The sequence below is a fragment of the Pseudomyrmex gracilis genome, unplaced genomic scaffold, assembly GCF_002006095.1.
Source record: "Pseudomyrmex gracilis isolate BER0280 unplaced genomic scaffold, ASM200609v1 scaffold_6, whole genome shotgun sequence".
Lineage (NCBI taxonomy): Eukaryota > Metazoa > Arthropoda > Insecta > Hymenoptera > Formicidae > Pseudomyrmex > Pseudomyrmex gracilis.
In genome coordinates this window covers 843285-867501 of record NW_018020590.1, presented here as the reverse complement: position 1 = coordinate 867501, position 24217 = coordinate 843285, and the positions used below count along the sequence as shown (strand labels likewise).

Here is a 24217-nt window from a genome sequence, read left to right as displayed (position 1 = left end):
TTATAACCGCGTGATTTTGAATTATAAAACACAAGAAAATTTGTTAACTAAAAATGTTTCGTTTTATGAGAATCTTTTTTCATAAAAAACTCACACAATCAAAATTTAATTTTAAAAAATATACAAATTAAAAGAAACTTACATTCGTGTGATATAAAAATGCAAAGATAATTTTGAAACAAAAATTTTTAATCTTGGAACATTACCACTCTCCTCTCTCTCTCTCTCTAAAAAAAAAAAAACGATGCGCGCATGTCCGCGAAAATATCTGGAAATTTATATCATACATGTCAAATTTTATTCTCACAAAAGAGAAGCAGTTGCGATCTTTCTGGGATCATGTAAAGGTATATACAGAACAAATAACAATCGCCAGATATATATATCTATCGGCAAACTGGCAACAGTTGACATCCCGATCGGATACAGCAGTTTACATCCAGAATCGTTGTTTATTTTTTGTTATACATAATTAGTTTAAGTGTGTTTAACAGAATTGACCAAACCAATTGGCATTTATCACCACTTTAATTCGACTAGCTTAATCAGAGATTGGGAAATCGGTTCTTATCGGTTATCTTTTGATGTCATACTGCTATACTTAGGCAATATGGTAAAATTGTCGACAATATTTATCTAGTAACTTGGAAACAAATTGCCAACATTGCTTCCGTACGATTACTCGGCATGTATATCGACTTTAATCACTTACATAATTCCGTACCATTGATTAAAAGAACTATATTTTACGGGATCATTTTATCTTTTGACACGGATTATAAGAAGGCGAGTTTCTTCATTTAATTTAAAACGAATTAATTACAAATTGAGTGTTTGTCAACGCGCGAATTATTTCTTTTCTTAACGATCAGTCGTGTGGGAGATAAAACGTCAGTCGCGGCATCTTATTACCGGCAAACGTTACCGTGCTCACTCGCATTTTTATCGATGTTGTTAGTGCATCTCAACAAAAGCACGAAGATGGTGAGGTACTCTGTTAATATTCTGCGTCTTTTTGACCACCCGCGCGGCTAAACAGGCGAGCGTGATATATTTCACTGGTCGGATCATGTTGTAACGCTCTTCGTCGTTCAACAGATCCTTGAACGTCTTGCCATTGTTGTTAACGGTGTCGATGTGCGCTCCGGCATCAAGGAGATCGGTCGCTAAATTCCAGTGCCAAGTGCGGCCCAAAGAAGGAAACAGGGCGGCCAAGTGTAGAGCTGTGTTTCCATCGTTGTCTTTGGCCGTTACATCTGCGCCTACTCTCAGCAGTGCTTGGGTCAAGTGAGAAGACGGAATCTTGCACGTAGGGTATCTTCCGACCAGCGTAACGTCTTCGCTGTATACCAATTGCAACACATCGCGACCCTGAAAAATGCGCCACAAAATCAATGATATTAGAGAAACCAATCTTCTGCGTGCACTTTTTTCTGCGGTGTTTGATCGATTACTCACATGTTTGCCTTTGGCATGTATTCGAACTAACTTGTAGATCTCTCTATGTAACTCGTCGTACTCTTCACTACCTTTTTCCCCGGTTTCGCGTGTTAACAGACATGCCAGGTGCAGAGTAATGATAAGAACCCTGTTTAAGAACGTAAGATCGCGCTCGCATGCCAGATCGCCCATCTTTTCCAACATCTGCTTTCCCTTACTAACTTCATTGACCTGTAATGTTTACGAGATAACGATCAATGTCAACGGAACGAGGATACATGTCCGGACAGACAATAATAACGTTTTTAAACTCACAGCTTTCTGAAAAACTTTCAAGAGATCCTTTCTCTTTAACGGCGGTACTCTACGTCCCCTGGTTGTATTTCTACCTTCCTCACCTACCATAAAACTAAAGAGTTCGGTGAAACTGAATAGAGAGCTTTGCGTCATTGGATTCAGCGGCTCCAGCATGCTTTGCTGCATGTCGAGAGCGTAGTTCCACAATTCGATACAGCGACGAAATTTACCAGCGTCCGCGTATACCGCTCCACGATATCTGATATAGTAACTCGTATCCGGGTGAGCTGGTCCTAATATACGTTCTCTTATCACCAATGCCTGCATGCGCATTTTGTCGGGATCCGCCAACAGATTATCCAATTCTTCGGGAGAAGTCACTTCTCGAGCGTAATCGTAAGCGGCTACAGAAGGTGGAGATTCGGGTTTTGGTATCAGTGGGCCGTCTCCCCGATATCTGAAAGACAATGCAAGAGATCCGATGTTTTTTCTTTCTTTTCACAAAGTATGAACATTTAAAACAAAAAACGCGATTTTTTAAAGATAATCCGAAAATAGAAAGATATGTACCGCTCGTCCATAGCTCGTTTCCATAGCTGCAAGGCGCCTATTATATCCCTCTTTTTATCTACATAAGTAGCTCCAAGCAACTCCAACGCATCGATACGTTCTTTCCTGCTGAACAGCTGCGGAATGCCTATCAGATACTCGACGATATGCGTGTGACCTGCAAGAGAGGAAACGAAACAAAGATGTTTGATTGGCGCTCGCTTTTTCCTCGGTCGTTCAAGCGTCGAGCGGAACGGATCGCTTCAAACGAGCAAAATAAACTGTCTTAGGGGAACCTTCGACTGATGCGTGGAACTTTCTGCTTTAACCTGTTACTGCTGCCGCGAGGAGTGGCGTCATCCCGTAGGAGTCCACGTCCATCTGGGCACCGTGCTCCACGAGTATCTTCAGTATCTCAAGAGATCCGCTTTCGGCACAGTCGTGCAGCGCTGTGTTGCCCTTCACAGACTTGCGATTCGCATCCGCCTTTAAGGAGAGTAGGAACTTTGCGATTTTAACGTGTCCTCGATAACATGCAATCATCAGGCATGTATGTCCGTGTCGGTTTGCCATCTCGATGTCTACAACGGAGATACTCTGCTGTAGCTTGTTTATTTATTTGACATTTCAAGTCAATTTATATATCGTATGTGCTCGGCCGAACATATTTTTTATTTATATTGAACTTTAACAATCACCCAGACGTAATTTTAGCAAAGTCATGATAAAAACATTTTGTAAGCTGCTTAATCTTAAATTATTCAACTTGAATGTATGCTTAACAGATTTGTTTGTTGTTTTGTTTCCATGCTAATTTATGTATTCTTCAGAGAGACGCGGAAATATTTTTTATACGCATTGTCATAAAAAACATTTTTTCTATCCTACATCTACAGTATGTTCATATTTTTTACCTGCACCGTGTTGCACTAAAAACTTAACGATGTCATAATGTCCATCGAAGCAAGCGGCGCGAAGAGGAGTGGAATTTGTTTTTGTGATCGAGTTCACCTTAGCGCCACGTTTCACCAATAATTTGACTAGAGCCAAGTGTCCAGCAGCTGCCGCGCACCACAGAGGTGGCGCACCCTCGATTGTCTCGCCTTCGAAGACCACTGTTTTCGAACAACATATCTCAATAACAAAGGGAAAATATGTTTCTAAAAGGATTTATCGAACAAAGATGCTCTATGAGCGTTTTAATTGCACCAAAGTCAAGCGCGCGAAGATTTAGTGCTCGCGCAATACGTGTTTAAAATCTATTTTTTGTGATTTTTTTTTTCATTTACGAAGATTAACAAAAGAAATTCCCTAATCTTATACAGAATATTTATTACAATGAGAATATTCATTACACGCTATTAAGTTTTTTCTCACCGCTAATCCTGTCTAGAAAAAAAAACAATTACGACTCGAATCTGTTGTAAAAGAAAAATAAATCTCTGCCAAACATGAGTGTTTTTGGTTTGAAAGTTGCGAGATCAAGATGATAGATGGTTCATCCGAAATGGTCCGAACAAGATCGTTAATGAAAGATCCTCACCTGATCCTGGTTGATCCACGTCTGCTCCGCATTTCTCAATGAGATACTCCGCCACATCATAATGTCCGTTCCGACATGCCATGACTAAAGGTGTTGCACCATGGGTCTTGGCAGCGACTAGTTGTCCTACCTCATCCTTGGCACGATGATCCAGAAACACCTTTTGAAAGAGAAGAGAAAAACTTCTTGACACAGGTGTCACAAATCTCCACAGCACATCGCAAACTCTCATCGCAGAAAACGGAAACGAATCGAATTTTTAATGCAACAAGTAGAACGCGTCTTTCGCCTTTCAGTAGAAACTGTCACTACGATCGCAGCTGTCACGTCAACTTACATTTGACAGTACGGTACCCGTGTTGAACCGTTTAACAAGTTAACACGCCAGCAAGCACGAACACGTGCCACTCGATGTATGTGGACAGGGATTTCAAACCCGACTGATTCAAGATTCAAGCGATATTTTTTGTATATGGCGTCCCACACCAAAAGTCGAGGATGAGCGGTGAATGTAAAATATCGAAGTTTCAAAAGCTCCCGATTTTAATCACACACGTGCAGTATCGCGTTGGTAAAACAACTCGCCTAACACAGAATCGATCAACTTTTCTTCCAATTTCTCACTATTTCTAGTTTAATATTCTTGTGAATTTGTTTTTAAATTTTTTGTCCTTGTATATTATTGATTAATATATTTACATTCATTTTTTTTAAGAAAATGACTATGATATTTAAATTAAAATCAAAAGAAAAGATAAGAGATGATACTCCGTTGAGAAGTGTCAAAATAAGAAACTGGTTTTGAGTTGGGCGTTTTTTCAGACAATCGCGGACTATCTTCGCCGAGTTACCGTGTCGACGTTCACTGTCGATCTGAGCACCACGTGCTTGGGAAACACGTTTCGTTTATATGCTAGTTGAGAGATGGTATCCCTTGCGTCAACCGGTGCGAGAACGTTCTTCGCAAACATGCACTGTCATTACATGTACGTTTATACTGTATTATAATATACCGCGAAGTGACGACAGTTTTAGCGCGTTCGCAGTTCCGCACGAAAACTAATTTACACGATTTCAAGTATCACAAAGCGAAGTGCCAAATACCTATGACAATATTAGTAGATTGTTAACCGTTCACACACAAAACTAGCAAATAATTACAACAAATCGATATTGCGTCACAAGGACGTTAAGTAAAACTTTGCGAGGAACCGTCAGGTTGTTACCGAATCAAACGTCGAGTCTGATCGAATCGCGTCGGATTACGTTTGGAGACAATCGCGAATTTTCGGTTTTATCTCTTCCAAAAGATCGAACGATTCTTTGCGTTTCTCAGTGTTATTTGAAGAAAGCTTGAAATATCTCTTCGCATCGAAGACAGAAGAAAATCGTCCACGCGCGCACCCGCCTAGAAGAAGACTGAGACGCAAGAGCCGAACCCCTTAACGCGCTACCTTCTGGAGAAATCCTCGTGGACATGCGAGTCCCGTTAAACGAATAATCGAAGACATTGGAACCATCGTGACAAGCAAATTGCTGTTTAACGATGGACCTGCTAACAAAGAAAAAGAGTGGGGAGATTTACTTTCTTACTCTTTCTCTTCCTCCCTCTTATTCTTCTTTCCTTCTCTTTTTCTCGCTCTCCTTTTAACATTCTTTCTTTTGTGAAGAAAGAACCTACTTTTCGGGAATGTCTTACTTTGCTCGTACGACTCCTTTGTAATCAAATTTTTCGCTCACGAATTGGTTTTTTTGTCAAACTCTCACATAAATGTGATTTTATTCTCTTCGCAAACTCTCTTTGGTGCCTTTTTTTTTACATTTTTGAGTTATTGTATACAATATTTTTTTCAGTTACTATTTAATCAATTTCACAGCTAGTATGATTTTCGTCGATAGAAAAAAAATACTAAGGTTTCTATCTTGCGCGAGAAATTTTTCTTTCGTTCGAATTTTTGTCTCTTGACCACACTCGTATAGAACAGGTGCCGTTATTTCTGTGACCGATTTACTTTTTCGTGGGCCGCCTATTCTGCATCGGTTCCTTGCTCTTTCTTTCACGTTCCAGTTTTGGTTCCTCGATGAAATGTAGGTAACTGGCACAACTCAATACCGAAACGAGCTCGTAAAATACATAAGACAGAACTTAACTGCGCTTTTATATGTTCACGTTGAATGAAAACACACGCCTTGAGAGCGTCACCGCGTCGGCAATTTTCCACTTTAGGAGATACGTGCAACAGCTGCGGAAAGCGGTCGCTCGCAACAATAATAACGCGAATAATCAATAATATAACGACCAAGTTGCACCCGAAAGAACACAGGTTGCAAAACAAGACTGATTGGTCGTTTCAGATTGCGCGACGGATTTCGACGAACTCAAAAAGGAAAGAGAAAGAGCAGATAGACCCCGTCCTCACTTTTCTTTCTCTCTCTGTCTCCCCTCTCCCTCCAGCTAATTGATAAAAATTGCAACTCCAAAACGTTAGCGAGGCGCGGTTGCGCAAACTCGTCGAATGCCGAACTTCCTCGATGTCAGCGATAACGTTTTCGTAACTGCGTTTGATGACGAAATACAATACCCTATTTCGACACGCCGATAAACAACCAATTTCGTCGCGTCGCAATTAAATTAATAGCTGTGAGTAACAAATTTCAAACAACGACGCGACACTACGTGCCACGTTCATTTCCGACGTTTGTCTCTCGTGGAAAACAGGTTATCAGAGTCATTTCCTCGACTTCTTCAGACATTGTCGATTTTTACGTTCGCTTTTAAAAAGATGCTTTAATAAGGCTCTCTCTTTTGTCGATTCTTCATTTATTTAAATTAATCAACACATTCGGACACAACAACATTATCGACGTGTTGTTTACAATTCTAGTTACAAATTTGACGTAATTTCGGGACAATTAATGTACAAACCGCAGTCAAGTATCGATAAGCGGATGTCGTATTTGTTTTGCGGTCGAATAATGCATGCGCAATTGTTAGCGCAACACACACACACACGCTCCACTTAGCTTTTACATTAGTCATCGATAGGTTCACACTACAGGTCGCGCTGTGTGAGAAGTGGCACGACATGTCGCAAATATATCTATGTTTGTTTCGCGTTGATTAAACGTGGCAATTAAATCTATCGACTCATTATGGAAAAAGCTATCAATCCTCGACGAAACACAACAAACGTCGATGTTTTACAATGTTTAACGTGGATTGGCACGACGAGAAATTTACGAATTCGCGCGCGCGCGCACCGTTCGGAAGACAGAAATAATAAAGTATGAATGAACGGAATATCACGTGCACAATGGCGGCGCAATTGACAGGATCGCGTAATAAATCATCATTCGTTAGCGATTATTACCCGCGGATAATAATCGCATACGACAATGATGATTTACGATTGATTTATACGTGCATTCATGTGTGACGAGCATTATGCAAACCGAGATTTACCACGATTGTAGATAAATTTCGCGTGCACGTAAAACGGTATTACGGCACGCGCGAAATGAGTCGCACACATACGACGAACCATGTAATTCACGCGAAAACGCCGCGAAAATCCCATTACGACCGACCTCGACCGACTTGCCGCGCACAGTATAGTTGTAATTACGGCGTTACGATTGCATCGTTGGGTATTCCGGAGCGACAAAAAGTTTCCGCGACAATTACGATTACGGAATTCGAGAGAAAGAGAGAGACGACGTGTAAGAATTGCGCTCGACCAGATAATTTTGCGTCGCGATTTCCTTCAGACAGAATGTATTGTTCCGAGTAAAATTATGATCGTCGTGTAATTGCGCGAGAAAAACACGCGGTCGCTGATCCGATCGATAACGCGAGTAACGAACGCGACCTATCGTATGTAGAATCGCGCGACGACTTAGAACGTGATCGATGCCGGTCGTTATTCGTTATTACCCCGCATTCGTTTTATACGAGGCGGCGCTGTCCGGAAAATTATCTAATGCCGTTCTCGCGACGCGATTTAATCGTCTTCTTTTTTTTTTCCTTTGTACATATCGATCATCGGAGTAATCGTTCAGCAAAGTGACTCATTTCCTTCGCTCCTGTTGCCACCGATTTTGTAGAAAGTTACTCTATTGACGATAAACAAGGTTTGGGTTCGATTACTTGATCACTTTGTCACAGCGAAACTCGTTCCATTTCCCCAAGCACGGGTATCAAATAATATTCGACAATTAACGTGATTGTATATAAAACAACATTATGACTCAACGACAATTCGGCTCGTGATTTTGTCACCCATACATCTCACAATACATATTCATTGTTAACATCACGCATATCTTATATCTTTATAAGTGACATCACGCTCATTTTATATATTACTTTGTTGACATTTAGTTTTTAGTCTGGCTTTACTTATCACACACACACACACAAATCCCACGAAAATGTTACATGACACTATTAAGTATAAACAAATTAGTAGTAAGTATTAGAAAGACAATATATTTTGATTCGATGGGGAAACAACATCGAGTGATTTACCACAAAAAAGAACAACCGCCTATTTTTTTTTTACAAAATTTAAATCTTAACTCGATCGAGCTCGCGTCGCTGCGACTATGTGCTAAGAGCAAACTTTTACAAACAATTATGTAATCGTGCAATTGACAGAAAGTTAAAACATTCAAATCCTCGTTAAATAGCGAATAATTTACTGAACAACATAATAGATCTATAAAAATGAAATATTTTCACCAGCCGTCAGTCGTAAGTAGTCCGTCAAACGTGATGTTTCTAGCATCAACTCGTTGTGACGAACACATTGTTGAATAATGTTTCTCTCTTACTGACGGACACAACCGGTTCGTAACAGAACGCGTTTCTCGTAAAGGACAACGAACTATCGTTGTCGGACGAAAATATACTCAAGAAGAAGAGCGCGCGCTTTCTGTCTGTCGTTTTTCGCTGGAACTCTTTCTCTTGTGACTCAAAGAGGAAATTACTCCGCATCATCGCAATGACTAGCGGGATTTCCAGCTGTCGTCTGGAAATTTCTGCGCTGTGTTTGTCCTAAACAACAAAGAGACCGTCATCTAAAACCTAAGAAAATTGTCTCGTTCCAAGACAATGGAGCGATCTTGGCATTTGTGTCTTGCGACTCCCGCGATTGGAAAAACCTCACATGTGTAGCATTCCATTGAGAAAATCCGCGCGAATCACAAGTTACGTAGAAAGAGCAATTAAATTAAAAAAACAATCTTGGTTTACGTTATTCGCATAATTGTCAAAAATTAAATTGCTTTGCGTAAAAACTTACCAGCGTAAACAACTCGTCATTTTCCTCATGCTCCATTTAATTGCAGTTGAATATTTAGATGTGTGTAAATGACTCGCGAACAATTAGAAATTACACTACGATAAATGCAAGACGTTTCGAAAACAAAACGAGCAAGATAACTTAGAAATATTTTTTATTATAATTTCCTGATAGTTTGTATAATGTTTTTATAATGTTATTCGCGCGATAAATAAATCGTCGTTTATTTTATCATTAGTTTTAAAAAACAATCACGCTTAAAAAATAAAATATTTTATTTTTTTTTATTATCTTACGCACATGGAAGATTGAAATCTGATTTTGCAAGTAATTATAAAATAATGCAAATGTATAAGCTAATAAATTACGTAAGCAATTATAGAATTAATAATTTATCGAGTAGTCAAAGAATATAGAAGAAAACTAATTTATTGTATAATTTATTATTAGTATCAAAACATGTGACAGTTGGGATTTAGTTTCCTCAGACAGCGTTTCAAATCGCTCTAATCCTCACTATTATTAAAGAGAGATTCATTTTGCGAATTAAAAATTAAATCGAGATAAAATGTACTCATGTATATTCAAGAATTCGCGCAAATCCAGATCGAAATCGAGCAAAAGAAAAAAAGAACTCCGATGTCAAGCACACTGATGTAGATTCGAATTATTACTGAAGCAGTTTCCTCGAAGCAGGCAAGGATCTAGACATCACGACTGCACGAGAAAGGAGTAGGAGAGAAGTTGGACTTCGAACTCCATTCGTTGGAGGTGGACCGATGATTATCGACCTCACGCAAAGATGTATTGAACTCGAGAAAGTCGTCAGTCCAGATGTGCTCGATGTCACCGTCAGTAAACGACAGTGCTAATATATGTATATACTTGTTAAAGAATATTTGTTACATCAGAAACAGCGATTTAAAAATAAATACAACGTCGCTATAAATGCAATATCACTTAAATTGTCACGATTCGATCAACATTATTCTAACAACATCTGAAAATGGTGATGTCTCATTTTGTGTTTTGATAAATTTATAATAACATAACTTAATTAAAATTGCATCTAAACTCTTTGTGAAATTTTGAATTATCGTTTTTTTGTTGTATATAAAATATGACATCAACAATGAAAATTCCGAAAATAACAATTCAATGACAATTTCGTGACATAACGAAACAAGCGACGAATTCGATTGGATGCACTAGTGCGCACTGAGTGCGTCTTCTTTCAATGTGTTGTAGAATATTTCAGTGTTGGTATTTTACTAAACACTGAAAGAGGACGCACTCAGTGCGCACTAGTGCATCCAATCGAATTCGTCGAAGGTGTTTAGGCGGGGAAAAACAGAATATCCGTGTATATGATTTATTGAATACAAAAAACTATCTGTTTTTTATATTCTCAGACATTCCAAATATCTTGTTTAGTTTCGGGAATATTCTCTTTGTTTGAAAATCGCAAAAATTCGAAGACGTTCAGTGCCGGCGAATAAGTGATTACAGCCGAAAGCGTAGTTCATTGAAGTAAAAAAAAAAAAAAAAAACACCTGCAGCTTTCTAATTGTTCTTCCTGATCGGCTATACACACTTCGTAGACGCGCGATTACGCAACGAGACGCCGGTGAAAAGTCGAATGATGTTTTGCCCAGTCGATTACGTGGTGTCGCGCAAAACAATTACGATATTATTGCGCGAGAAAATTGAACAACCGCGAACGAATCGCTTATCTCGAGCAATGTTTGGGAAAACCACACGATGTGGTTTAGATACTTAGTGTGAAATTAAAATAAATTTGTAAAACCAAAGACCTTGTTTACCACAATGCGCGACCCAGACGGCTCTTCAAGTGAAGTCAACACTTTTAAGTCGCGTGCAAAAAAAAAAACTTGCAGACTGTTGAATAATTCTTCTGAATAGTGCAATTTTTATACTTCATGAGCGCAACAGGTTATACCAGCAGAAACTTGTAGCGTAAACATCAATTTTTATGCGCTATATATGACTCAATAGGCGTAATTATTGCACTGACAAGTGTTGCGAGCGTCACTGAACAAACGTCGTTTGTGCTTATTCAGATTCAACATCATCGAATCTCCAACACATCTTTGTGATGTTTGTCGTTTTGTTAATTGCAAACATATGTACTGCGTACAATGAACGTATCGTTAATAAAAATGGTACACCAGAATGTCGCAAATTGACGCGTGGTCGCGCGTTCCGTATGCAAATGAGATGCACGAAAAAGTGAGAGAGAGAAAGAGAGAAAAGCAAAAATCGAAATGTGCGAAATTAACGGCGTAAGAGTCAAGTTGTGTCAAGTTATACCAGCGCGTTTACTTTCCAACATAAGCATCGTTACGTAGACCTTCGAAGAAAGTATTACGACTCCAGCTATGAGCGGTGACATTATCGGCGACTACGAGGACGCGCGTACTCGAGACACGGTTGAGTAACAAGCCGACCTGATACACCGTCTATTTGATACAATCGATATCTAATCACGCTTGTATATCAACCGATACATTGATCTTGTGAGAAAGATTAATTCATCGTAGCGCTGCTTATGCAACGCATCTAGAAAATAAAATAACATGTCGATCGGGAAATTTATCGATTACGAGAGAGAACGCATCGATTTGCATAATCGAGAAAACAGAAATGCCATTAAGCCATTAAGATCTATACGAGTCAAGTCGAGGAAGTGCACACGTACTTTCAATTAACGTTCTTAGAGAAAATGTACGCGAGAGAAACAACAAAGTCTACAAGGAAAATCTTAAGAATGACATACAAGTGAAACGTGTTTTATATAATTTTTGTCTGTTTTCTGAAAATTCTTCTCAAATTACACGAGTTAATCCGCATTAAGATATGACGCGGTTACTTGACGTGAAGTGTTCCTCATCGGTATTTGTCTATCGCATCATGCGATGTAAATGAACGGCACGAAGTTCATTCCCATTAAGTCCGCCGATAGAGCCGCGTCACTGTCACGTAGCTACTAATTACTTGCTCGATCGCTGTTCTAATTGGAGATACCGCCTTTAGGTTCCGATTAAGTGCACGCGTATATCCATACATAGAGTTTACAAGTCACGACGGCGGAAATGAATGACTTTGGAAAACATTTGAATCTTTTCTCTCGCACACATTTGAATATATTTTTATACACTGAATTGTGGGAAAAAATACCCGTTTCTTCTATGAGACTCATTAATGTTTGAAACTAACTCAATCATTTTAGATCTCCTTCTCTATTGCATTTTCACATCAAAAAAACAAACAGTTCTCATGATATATCGATAATTTGTAAATAGACATAGAAAAAACACAATTACGAATGAATTGAATGTCAGAGAAGACGACATAAAATGACAAATTAATCGCTTCACGCATGAGTACAATTCCATGACTCACTGATATTGATCTCGATTAAATCTTCCGCGTTTCATGCTGCAAGAATCTAGCACATTTTCCTCATACTTTTTGCATGTTTTGTTTTCATACGCACATACGTGTGTGATTTGTGTCTACAACTCGCGTTGCTATCTCTTAATGTCTCAAATAATAAATCTTGTCTTCGTTGCGTTAAAAATATATGGTTAAAAGTATATGGTTAGTAAAACATAATTGTAAACAACTGCAAAATACGCAATGTGTCGGATGATAACCGACACTGAACTTGACATTACATAATAGAATCACGCAATAAGACAAGTTGTTACGTTAGATATGCGAGACAAAAAATTTACATCAGGACAAAAACACTTTTTTTTTCTTTCTTGCAACTTCATCTTTTACTGTTATTGTTTTTTGTGAGATCTTTATATCTCTTTTCTTTTTTTTTTTATTATGAATTTTCGACGCGCAATTAAAAGGGAAAAATTGCGCAATTTTAAAAAACGCCTCTTTCTTTCACTCTCGAATCGCGTTAATTAATTAGACATTTGCACTCGTGTGTGTATGTGAAATTTGCGTGCTAAATGTATTCGTTTTTACGACTGACCCGGTTATCACGAACTTCCGGACCGGACAATGTAACCGATATGCAATCAAATAATCGCACGATTTCACTAGTAACAGGAAGTGATGCCTGAAGTCGCTCGCATTTGCGTAACTATTAATTAAATCATTGAATTACGACTTTATGTTTATTTATTGCAATTGCACGATTCCTATTTTATATTCATTTTGAAATCACAAATAAGATGACATAATGATGAATTTGCTAATGCTGAAGTAAATATTTAAGCTGGATTTTGCAAAATATATAGCTTTTATATAAGAGAGTCAAGATGCCGAGTTCACATAGATGTATGTTACGTTAAAAAGAATCCAGAGTTCGATTGGTTGGTTTTCCTACGATAAACTGTCAGAAGAAACAAAAACCCTTCACTTGGTCATAAAAGAGGAAACAAGAGCACGCGTGACTTTTGACCGGATTGTGTATCTTCTCTCTCTCTCGCGCGCGCACGCGAAAGTTAAATAAATATTCTATTTCTGCAGAAATCTCCTGAGTACTTGGTGTTTCTGAATCCGATTTGAAAAGCAAAGCTGCTTTTGCATAGTCTTTATACCGTTTGGATTTCGTCTGAGAACAAAGGCAAAATCTCACGAGCGCTAATGATTCAGCTCGGAAAGTAATCCAAGAAAAATTCTAACTCGAGGAGAAGATAAAAAATATTAAATAATTTATAAAAATTTCATTCGCGCGAGTGTGATTGATATTTAATTATTTAAACACACTTTTCTTTTTCATTTTAGCCCGTGTCATTTATTAGCAAACTTTCACACAGCAAACACTAGCTCATGAACATCTCTTTCTGTTCTTTTACAATAACAAAACAATTACTAAACCAACAATTATTTTATTTTGGCACAACATATCTTTAAAAATATGGAAAATAAAGAAAACATATCGAGAAATGTACAGCTGTTTTTTTTTGTTACCGTGTGACCTGTTTTTCGCGTTCATTTATCTGCTTTATTGATTTATATCTCTACAAGCTGAAATTATAGGAGCAAAATGTCAATCGCTAGTCGAGCGATTATCAAAGCAGTTCTTAGCGCAAACCAGGACGCGGAGGCGAGTAATTGCACAAGTTGCAAGCGGTGCAACAGACAACAGACATAGACGTGTGTGTGCAACACGCAAAAGACGTTAGACCAAAACAAAAAAATCCGCGAGTAAAACGCGGAAAAGCGTGGCACGAGACGGTGGTATCCGAGCAATGTCAAGGTATCGAACGGAGCCTTCCTGCGATTACGAGTCGATCGCACGCCGAGAGAGCTCGCTTAGAACGCGTTTGTGAGCGTTGTTGGCAAAAAAGGACGCTCTAGATGGAGATAATACAACTAGTAGAACGAAGGTTTTTATCGATCCTCAACGGCTAAGCGTCACACACTACTACTACCACCGCTGTCGCATCACTTTACAGAAGACTCGGGGAATTACATAAGACCATAGAATTTACATTCCCAGCAGGATCGAACCTGCATTAGGCAGAATAATCGGTTTAACGATCGGCATCATCTTTCCTTTGACCTCGATGAACGAACATCGGATATAACGTCTAAAGAAACTTCCTATTCCTTTAAATTGTTTTGTCATCTTGTCATTTAGCTTTTATTCACTAAAGAAGACGTCCTAGAGGACAAAAACGTCTAAATAAGATAAAAAAAAATAAATAAATAAAAAAAAAAGAAAAATCAATTCTTTTTACCATTCAACTTGCTCGTACTGTTTTATTCTTCTTCCTTCTTTTGATGACAAACATTTACATGTTTTGACACATTTGATACTTTCCCGGTGTGTGTTGCAATAATTTTTGCACGTGGTTTCCAGGCTGCGTTTGTGTCATTTTTCACATCAACGTTTTTGTGGCACTTCAGCTCACTTTGTCGGGGTTTGGAGCAACTTGATACTGTTTATGTTTTTCCGATTTGACTCGAGGAACGAAACGTTCTACTAATCACGAAACGAGAGCAGGATATCTCTTTTTCTCGGTTCGTCTCGTACGAGATCGTTGGGAAAAATATCGGCGCTTCATCACACACACACACACACAGATTCAATATTATTATAGAAATTTTCTTTGTTCTCGATCTAAAAGAAATTGATCTGAGAATAGTTTTAACCGCACAAAAGTCTATAAATATATTAAAAACCATACGTGTACTATCTTATAAACTTATTATCTTATAGACAGAGGAAGAATGCAATTTGTGATCTGTTTTCCGAAGAAAGCAAGCGTGACTGTAGGGGAAAATGCAATTTACGTTATCTTGTTGTGTCTTGATACGTGTTCAAACAAACTTTCAATTATATTGTAGACATTACACATTATATTTCAATTATATTGTAGACATTATCATAAACAAATAATTAGATGAAACACTGCTAGCTAAAGGCAAAGTGTGCCTAAGTTTTCTTCATACGACAACATGTCTAAATTTCTTGCCTCTTGTTCATTTGTTGCAATCTTCAACATTCGGCGTATAAATAATAATATAAAAAGGCAATTTACAGGTGTTACAATTTCTCAAAACAGATTTCAAACAAGGCCTCGTAGAAAAAATACCGCGGTCGAAAAATTGCTTTTAAAATCAGAAACGGCGGTTTAGTTGTAAATTAGAGCCAACCTTGGAGCCGAGATTCTGCGTTACGCAATTGCGCGCGTACATGCATGTGCGTGTAGATACATTGAACGCACTGTCGGTAGTTCGATAACTGTTGTATTATCTTGCGTAATAAGAATCTGTACGCGCCACGACACGACGGATCAAACACGAAACGAGCTTTTCGATGACCAGTTTAGTCGTTAACCACTTGTCGACCGGTTTTAATTGCGGACGAGGTATTTGTGTAACTCTAAACGAACGTCATAATCGTTTCAGGCAATCGGATAATCGTTAAACCCGCGCGTTCCTTCACCGACCGAGAAGAACGTGCAATCGTGATCGGTGAACGATGCTAAATTACGCCAACAACATAATTCGTTTAATACGAGAGGAGAATCGATTCCTTTAAAACGTATCGAGCAAACCGAGTCAATTCCGATCTGCGTGACAACGATATAATACTCTCTCGTCGATAATAACCCCGCTGAAAAGGTCAGGGGTTCTCTTGTAAATGGTCACTTTGCCGATTGAGACTCATTTCAGGTTACACCTATGCGCGGCTATTTTGATCATCCGCATCCACCGAGATGCTCGTGCCCGTATGTTGACTGGTCTTATAAATAGAATTTCTGTAGAAGAGCGGATCGATCTCGGTGCCATTTATACATTACACTCGGCCTGCTGGAGTTATTAACAAAAATATTATATTACTTTATTTAGGCTTGTATTAACCTCTCGCATTTTTTTTCTCGTGTCTTTACTTGTGTTAATTATCGACGTAAGAAATAATTTACTGAAAGGCGCTTCTTATCGAACCGAGTTCATTGTATTCTATCGAGCACGAGAATCTTATAAATGGACCTTCGCTCGCGTGTGTGACGAGATAAATATCTCGAGACTGATATCGCTCGTACGATACAAGATAGTGTCTTAAAAAGAAAAAAAAAACTGAATAAACACTCGACAGATCACAAATATTTTTAATATGATTACGCATACGTTCTCTCGTTCTGAACAAACTGTATTATATACCTGTTATTATATATACGTTTTTGCGTTGTAAAGCGCGCTAACTTTCGTTCGTGAACAATCGATCGAGCTCGACGACGAATAAAATATGACGTGCCACGCTAAGAGAGCATAATATTACATGCAAATACGAACATAGTCAATATACGATAATATCTCGAAATGCAATGTACGAGCGATTAAATAAACACACGGATGAGTAAATATAGTCTGTCGTCCGTGAAGTCGAGTTCGTACAATTTCCGGAATTAGATTCCTCGCCTCGAAGAACGTTGAGAGCGGTCGTGCGATGTCGCGGTTCGACGATCGATCGGTAATTTATGACGAAGAGAGTTACCTCGCAGATTCTAGTTGAGTAACACGCGCGTGAGGCGAGCGACGTCTCGCCAATTTACTAATGACTATTAATAGCTGCAAGCCAGCGCACTCATCTTTCAGTGTTACTATTTTCTATACGTAAGAAAAACCGCCAAATCTCATTAATCTTCGCGCCTCCTTCCTCGCTCTCTCTTTCTCTCTCGTTCTATGTCGATAAATATTTACAATATTTTATCTTTATTATATCGACGTAATTAACATATAAATTGTCTATGGAATTTAAAGAAGACATGTTTATTTTATTAATTAAAAAACAAATTTTAATTTAATTACGTTTTAGTCAATTAAAATGAAGCAAAACCTGACATCATTACATATCGTTTTACCAGATTTGAAATCGAAGTTCTTGATACAAAATTTGCAAAGGTGAAAACTTGATTTTTTCCTTAAGAACATTGATTACTTATCATCAGATACGATTGAATAAAAGACCAAGTGCAATTTTGTGCAAGAAAATATTTTTGCATTATGAGCGACTGATAAGTAGATGCTAATTTTATGATGATTCAGTCGAGTTCCGGTTACATCGGTCCATATACACTTGTTTTAAATTTTATGAAGTTGCAAGTATAACGTCTTGATACCATCTTACCAATGAAAGGTGCAACTTCATATATAAAAGCATATACCCGACTGTGCAGAAATAAAAATGTGTGGGTGTGTTAATGTTAATTCAAATCAATTCTTTATTTGTATCTTTTTAACAATGACAAACACGATTACTAATTCTATGTGTAATGTGAACTAATCAATTAAGCTGATCGATCAAACTATGAATTTACAAGAATGTGTGTACCTGTAAACTTCTTGATATTCTTTGTTAAGCGATTTGTTTGTTCAGTGTTGTATCGTATCATATCGCGAAATCATATCATTTCAAAGAAACGTAATAAATTGCAAATTAATTTCCTTCTCTCTCTTTTTCATATTTTTCCTTCTTATTATCTCGATCGCGCCTAACTAATTAACTCGCGTTTTGCGTAAAATTTTCCTTTTATTTCTCTGTAAAGGAAGTATAATTATAAATGATGACGACGTTGCTTTTTTGCGAGTCGTTTACTGTTGACCAGGCGCAAGTAAAGTTAAGACGCGCTGGACATCGCATCTTTGTGTGTTTACGCATCGTTCAACGTCGCGAACGAACGTGTTCGTCGCCGCCGACGAGACGAAAGAGACACGCAAGATCGATTTCATTGATAAGACACGCGATTTCGTGCTGGCCGATCGGCTTACCGTGTCGCTCCACCACGTTGCGCTTCTGCGATTTTCACGCGTAGACGCATACATGATACGTATGCACAACATGCAAGTTGCGAAGAGAAACGTGTAACAGAGAGAAGCCGCGCGACCAGAAATATTCAACTGCGAGAGCGCGTCTTACAAACGACCCGCTGGCTAAATATAAACTGCTGTTTGCTGCGGCTATTTTCCTACCCGAGATAAACATAAGTCAAAAGGCGAGGAAAGCGCGTGTGTGTCTCCTGATTTCGCCGTAGAAATTTCCGAAGAATCTCTCACTTTTTTTGTCGCGGCGTCACTTTCTTTTATCTCTTATCACAACAATAAAACTCATCTCAGCCGAACCGTGTTCTTTGCATAGCTGCTGATTTCTTTTCTCAGAGAAGATGCAAACTTTCAAAGATCAATACGCGATTGTTCAACTCGAGAAGTCGACCGTAATAAAAATCAAATCCTAGAAACTACAGCAAGTGTAAATTTAAGTTGATAATATCAAACATAAAAGACATAACTCCGAAGAGAAAAAATTATACGAATGTTATAAATAGAAGAACTGCACGGAAGCGGAGAGTTATAAAGAGATTTATCCTTCAACTGTAGAAGCACCTTCTCCACAAGTTTAAGAAAATTATCGCAAGCATAAAACCAAGAATAACGACTTGATGAACATCGTTTGAATCTTTTGAATAATTAGCGAGTTATATAATATTCTCTAAAGTAAGAAGCCTTTGAATGCATATTACTCTTTGAATTTACTGAGAACTTTGACACTTGGTGGTAAAATTTTTTTTGCACACAAAGTTTTATTTCTATTAAGTGCATTTTTTTAAAGAAATCTTTTAAATAGCCAAAATTGACTTATCGTTAAAAAGATAAGTGCGTTGCATAAACAATGTAATATCTGCAATTTATACCACAAATATATTGTAATATTTTATAAATATTTTAAAATATTTTATAAATACATGTATATTTAGATGTACTCTTGTATATAAACTCGTCGAAGTTTCATATCTGTGTAATAGCTTAAATCGCGTGTTTATCGCAATATGTACTGCGGATTCGTCGCGTGTGCAGCTGAGCAAAGCCAATCATATCGAACAAGTTGCAAAATACGCGAACGGAAAATACCGTTAAATATGAATTTTATTTTTAGTACGATCTGTTAACACGGGAAAAACAGACGAGAGATTTTCAAGATTTTCGTGGGAAGAAATCTATTCGTAGTATTGTTTGCTAGCAGATGATTTTACAAAGAAAAGTTGCAAGCGTAGTATTAAAACATTCGCGATTTGTCAGAAAAAATTGCCGGGGAAAAACCGGAAAGAAGCGACTTCGCGAATGTCTAAGATTGGGAAATTACCAGCTTAGAGATTACACAAGATGTTCGATAAATATGTAGTTTAAAACAATGAGATACTAACAGCTTTCAAGAGAACATTAATTTTGTGATTTTAGCGGCGTAATGTGTAGCAGCAACAGCAGCAGTAGTTTTTATAAGAGAACGCGTGAATGTTTCACGAAGCAAACTTTTTCTAATTTAAGAAAACGAGATTTTCAAGAGTCAACGCGCATGTCGCGTTGACGCAAAATGTGAACGTCTATTTAATTACACGTTGGCGTATATATATAGCCAAAGCTTTAAATATTTTACATTCTTATACTGTTATATATGTACATACATACATATGTGATTATGGCGTCTCTTCTCATTGTGATATTTTTATTATTAAATTAAATTTAAATACAATTCGCAATTATCGGATACTTTCTCGAGCTATTTTATATTCACGTGGCAAACGAGTTAACGATCGCGCAGCAAAATTTCGAAATTACGCTTGACAAGTCTGCGCGCATTTGCCATTTCAGTTTCACAAGCTGCGTATGTCCGCCACGTTACAACGCTATCTCGTGAGCTGCAAATACTTACCCCAAATACATGCGCCAACGCAGAACACGCAGTGAATAGTACAATATTTTAATCCAAATGTGTGTGTGTGTGTGTATTTCCTATGTAGAATATATATTTATCCACAGTATAAATCTCTAAATGGACAGGAAATATATATATATAAGCAGCAGCTATATTTCTCAATTGGTTTTTGTTTCCTCGCATTTTATTTTTGTCTTGCAAACTTCCGATTCAATGTTCAATGTTTAAGCAACTCGAATTTAGAATAGCACGAGATTATTTAATTTGTAATATTTCTACTCCGTTTTTATCGCATCTGTGCATTGTTCGAATATCTGACACGCAAGTAAAGACTCATTTGAATTTTTGTCATGCAATTTATACTGAGGTGATTTGATTTTTTTTGTTTTTATGTAACAGATGTCATTAATCGGATTTCGCCAAGTTTTTTGTTTTCGATTATTGATCACAGCACTTAAAAATAATCGATTCGTCTATTTCTAGAAATGTAAATGTGTCGCAGAAATTATAATTCTCTTTTCTGACGTCACAATATCAATATGGCCGCAACAACGACTATCCAAAGCCTCAATATGTAGTCTGGCAATTGTTTTTCTCATTTTGCGCGCGCACAGATAATGAACTGAAATCTCTCATCGAACACATAATTCGTAATATAAAAGTTTAAGTGGGACACCGAGAAAGCGTCACGCGAGAATATACTGTTACGGCAACTTTGAAAAACCACATCTCATTTATTGCCTCACAAAGAGAAATTACGAATGTGCGGTTTTTTGTTGTGTTGTGTTATGAACGTTACGCTTTTCCAAATAAATTTTGATATAATAAATATGTGTGCACAAAAAAAATCGCGAGTTTAGCTCTCACGTTTAATAATTTCACTGAAATAATTAGAATAAAAACTATTAATTTTGCAAGCAATTGTTATTTTTACAATCTTGCGTGTCGTTCAAGCAGAGATTGAAACGGTACATTTTATGCGTAAAAACCGTTTCGAGTCATTTTTGGCGAAACGACCTCGTCAGCTGTTTCCATCCTGTTGTGTTAAGTAAGAAGTTGTACTTCATACAGAAAATAGTCATGTCTAGGTTTCCCGTTAAGGTAACCATTAATATAGACTCGGTCACAAGTTATCTCTCAGATCTCTCACAATTATAGAATTGTCGAAGATAAACTTATTTGGTGCACCGCATTCCCGAAAACGCTCGAAGTGGCGACCTCGAGACGCGGACAACAAAGCGATATCGGAAACCGTTTCAACAATGTAGCACAACTCGAGGCACGGCCGTTGCTTCGCGTCGTCGTCTCGATACGTATAGAATAGTTGTAGAGAACACGGAATTTCTGTCGATGTCGAGGCGATCTCTTATACCATGTGTTTCTCTCGATCGATTATCAACCGCCATCGAAACCGGCACGAACGTATCTTTTATATGTACTCCATTACATATTTCGAGATAGATACAGACATACGTCAAACAGAAAACATTCCGCGAAAAAATATGGATTACCGTTTTGTCTGATGATGATCTTCTCGTCTCTAAATTGTACGATTTCGACAGGGAGTCGCGAGCGATTCCCCGACCGCAAGTCTTCCGAAAATATTATTATATCTTGCTTGTAAAATAACCATGTCTCCGATGAAGTCTGAGAGAGAAAGAGAGAAAGAGAGACAGAATAATCCGAAAGAGACTCACCTTAAGGCGTCTAAGCTTGCCGTCCCTCGCAGCATTGTACACCACGCTTTTACAATCCATTTTCACATAATCCGGCCCACGTCACACGTTCGAGCAACGGCCCTCTTAGCTCTCCTCTCGTTGTTGAGCGCAGCACGAAACGAAGACGAACGAAGAGTTTCTCTCCGAAGAAGTACACACGACCGCGAGGACGCGTTTAGGCATCTATTTATTACCTTTTTGCCGTCAACGTCGACGTCGTTTTCACCCCGTCGTTTTCAGAGACAGAAGCGGAGCGGCGCTTCCTCTGCCCCCCTCTCCTACCTACCACCGGCGCGGATCGAGAAAACGTTGAGACGAAATCGCCGTTACCGTCGGCTTCGCACGTTTTCGCGAGAAACGTTTGAAAGACGCGAGAGAGAAGTGAAAACGCCGTGAAAACAGCACCGCACACAATTGTACACAAACTTCGGCTTTAACGGAACGAGAAAGAAAAACAAGACAGAGAACGAGACTGTTGTTATCTCTCGGTTGTGTATCTACACGGCGACCGTCAGGTGGCGACACCGATATAGTCTGTCCGGCGGTTTGCAAGTGACTGAGCTTGCGGTGCCAACCGTACGGGATCAATCGTCAGTGGGTTGCCAGCTGTGCGTTCTCTATCTTCGTCTCGCTTTTTCCTGCGTTCGCTTTGTCCTTGCATGTCTCTCGTACGCGACGCATGCGCCGCAATGTTGACAAAATGCAATGCGTCTGTCTAGCAATGCGCGCGCACGCACTCGTTGCTTTCCTTCTTTCGGATTCGCGCGTAGTTCGTCGTTCAAAAAGAGGAAATGTCGCGTTTTCTCACGCTGCTGCACCGACGGATCGGAAGGAAACCGTCTAAAAGGTACGTCCGAACACCAACAGAGTACGCCACTCTATGATCGTGACGCTGTTCGCGGTCGTGTAATGAACTCAGGCGCACTCAACGACGTGAAATTTCGGAAAGATAAGCGAAAACTGCAAAAATATCTCCGGTAAAGGTTAGTAACATTTGTTATTAATTGTCAATTATTTAATTATCAATTGTTTGAGTCGAGAATCAAAACGCGTATTGCATTCTAGCAAAATTGGTGATAAATATATGTCGTTTTTGTTGAGTTTAAACTGTCTAAACTGTATAATCAGCCAAATATTTCAAAGTATTTTTGTTAAAATATTTGTAAAAAAAATATGCAACACGACTGTGAAGATTGTTCTTTGTATACACGTAATGATATATATTGCTTCAATTCGATCGAAAAAACGCTCGGTGCATCAAATAGAAAAAAACAACTTAACGTCACACTTGTCGTAGATTTTTGTTTGTTTTTATAATCTGGTTTTCAGACAGAGTAAAGATCTGTTCAAGAAAGAAATCTCGATTCAAGTTCTCGAAAACAGAAAAGTTATTAAAACATCACAAAAATATTTCTTTCTTATTAATTTCTTTTGCATTATTTTAACTTACATTGAATAGCTGTGCAATAACTTTATACGTTACGTATCCTTAAGTCAGATGAAAAAATTAACAGGCTGAATATTCCACGTGCCGCGTCGAGAGAAAGACAGACCTATTACTGTTTTTTTTTTTTTTTATCTCTCACGTAACTCAACAGTTTTTCTCTACCAGGGAGATAATTATCCGGTTCGCGTGTTTCATCGGTTTTACGGAACTTCGTAACGCCTTCGCGAGAAGTACCTTTTTACAATGGACTATTTTCTCAAATTAATCATTCCCTCGATCGCGAGAAGCGAATATAGTTAGAGAAATCTCTTAACAAACAAATCACGTTAAACTTCCTATTTAAGTGCCGTTCACACACACATGCACACATGCACGTGCAAATTTTAGTAAAACTTGAACAAAACTGTAACAGGAAATGTTATAAAACGATAGTTCAAAAATGTTATTTCGTTAAATGTGTTCGTGTTGTTGAAACAATTTTCTACCGACGATACGCGCAATTTCGGAAAGGTGTATATTTGACTGCAGTTCGCGTGTAAATCAATAAGACATCCAGTAGTACAATGTCAGAAGCTGCGATTTTCACGACGACCTCGCGTGCACTCGCACTCTCGTAGATATCGATTTTCTTGACAATGCAGAGTCCGCCAGAGAGCCGTGTAATACGTATTGCTCGCTATAATTACCGACCAAATTGTTACTGACGAACTCGAA

General features: G+C 38.3%; 1 protein-coding gene across 3 annotated transcripts; it reads right to left on the bottom strand.

The window, feature by feature from the left end:
- Nucleotides 1-174: 174 nt before the first annotated feature.
- LOC109859020 (protein fem-1 homolog CG6966) lies at nt 175-22675 on the bottom strand. Of its 3 annotated transcripts, none has more exons than XM_020436850.1 (8): nt 22036-22675; nt 3830-3989; nt 3201-3401; nt 2616-2867; nt 2308-2464; nt 1756-2194; nt 1459-1671; nt 175-1371 (listed from the first exon to the last, which is right to left on the bottom strand). In XM_020436850.1, the coding sequence occupies exons 1-8, from the start codon at nt 22093-22095 to the stop codon at nt 955-957; spliced, it is 1899 nt and encodes a 632-aa protein (XP_020292439.1). In that variant the 5' UTR covers nt 22096-22675; the 3' UTR covers nt 175-954. The 3 variants fall into 3 exon arrangements, with proteins under 3 accessions (XP_020292439.1, XP_020292447.1, XP_020292456.1); XM_020436858.1 differs by lacking the exon at nt 22036-22675 and adding an exon at nt 9133-9272; XM_020436867.1 differs by lacking the exon at nt 22036-22675 and adding an exon at nt 4167-4818.
- Between the last annotated feature and the right edge of the window lie 1542 nt (nt 22676-24217).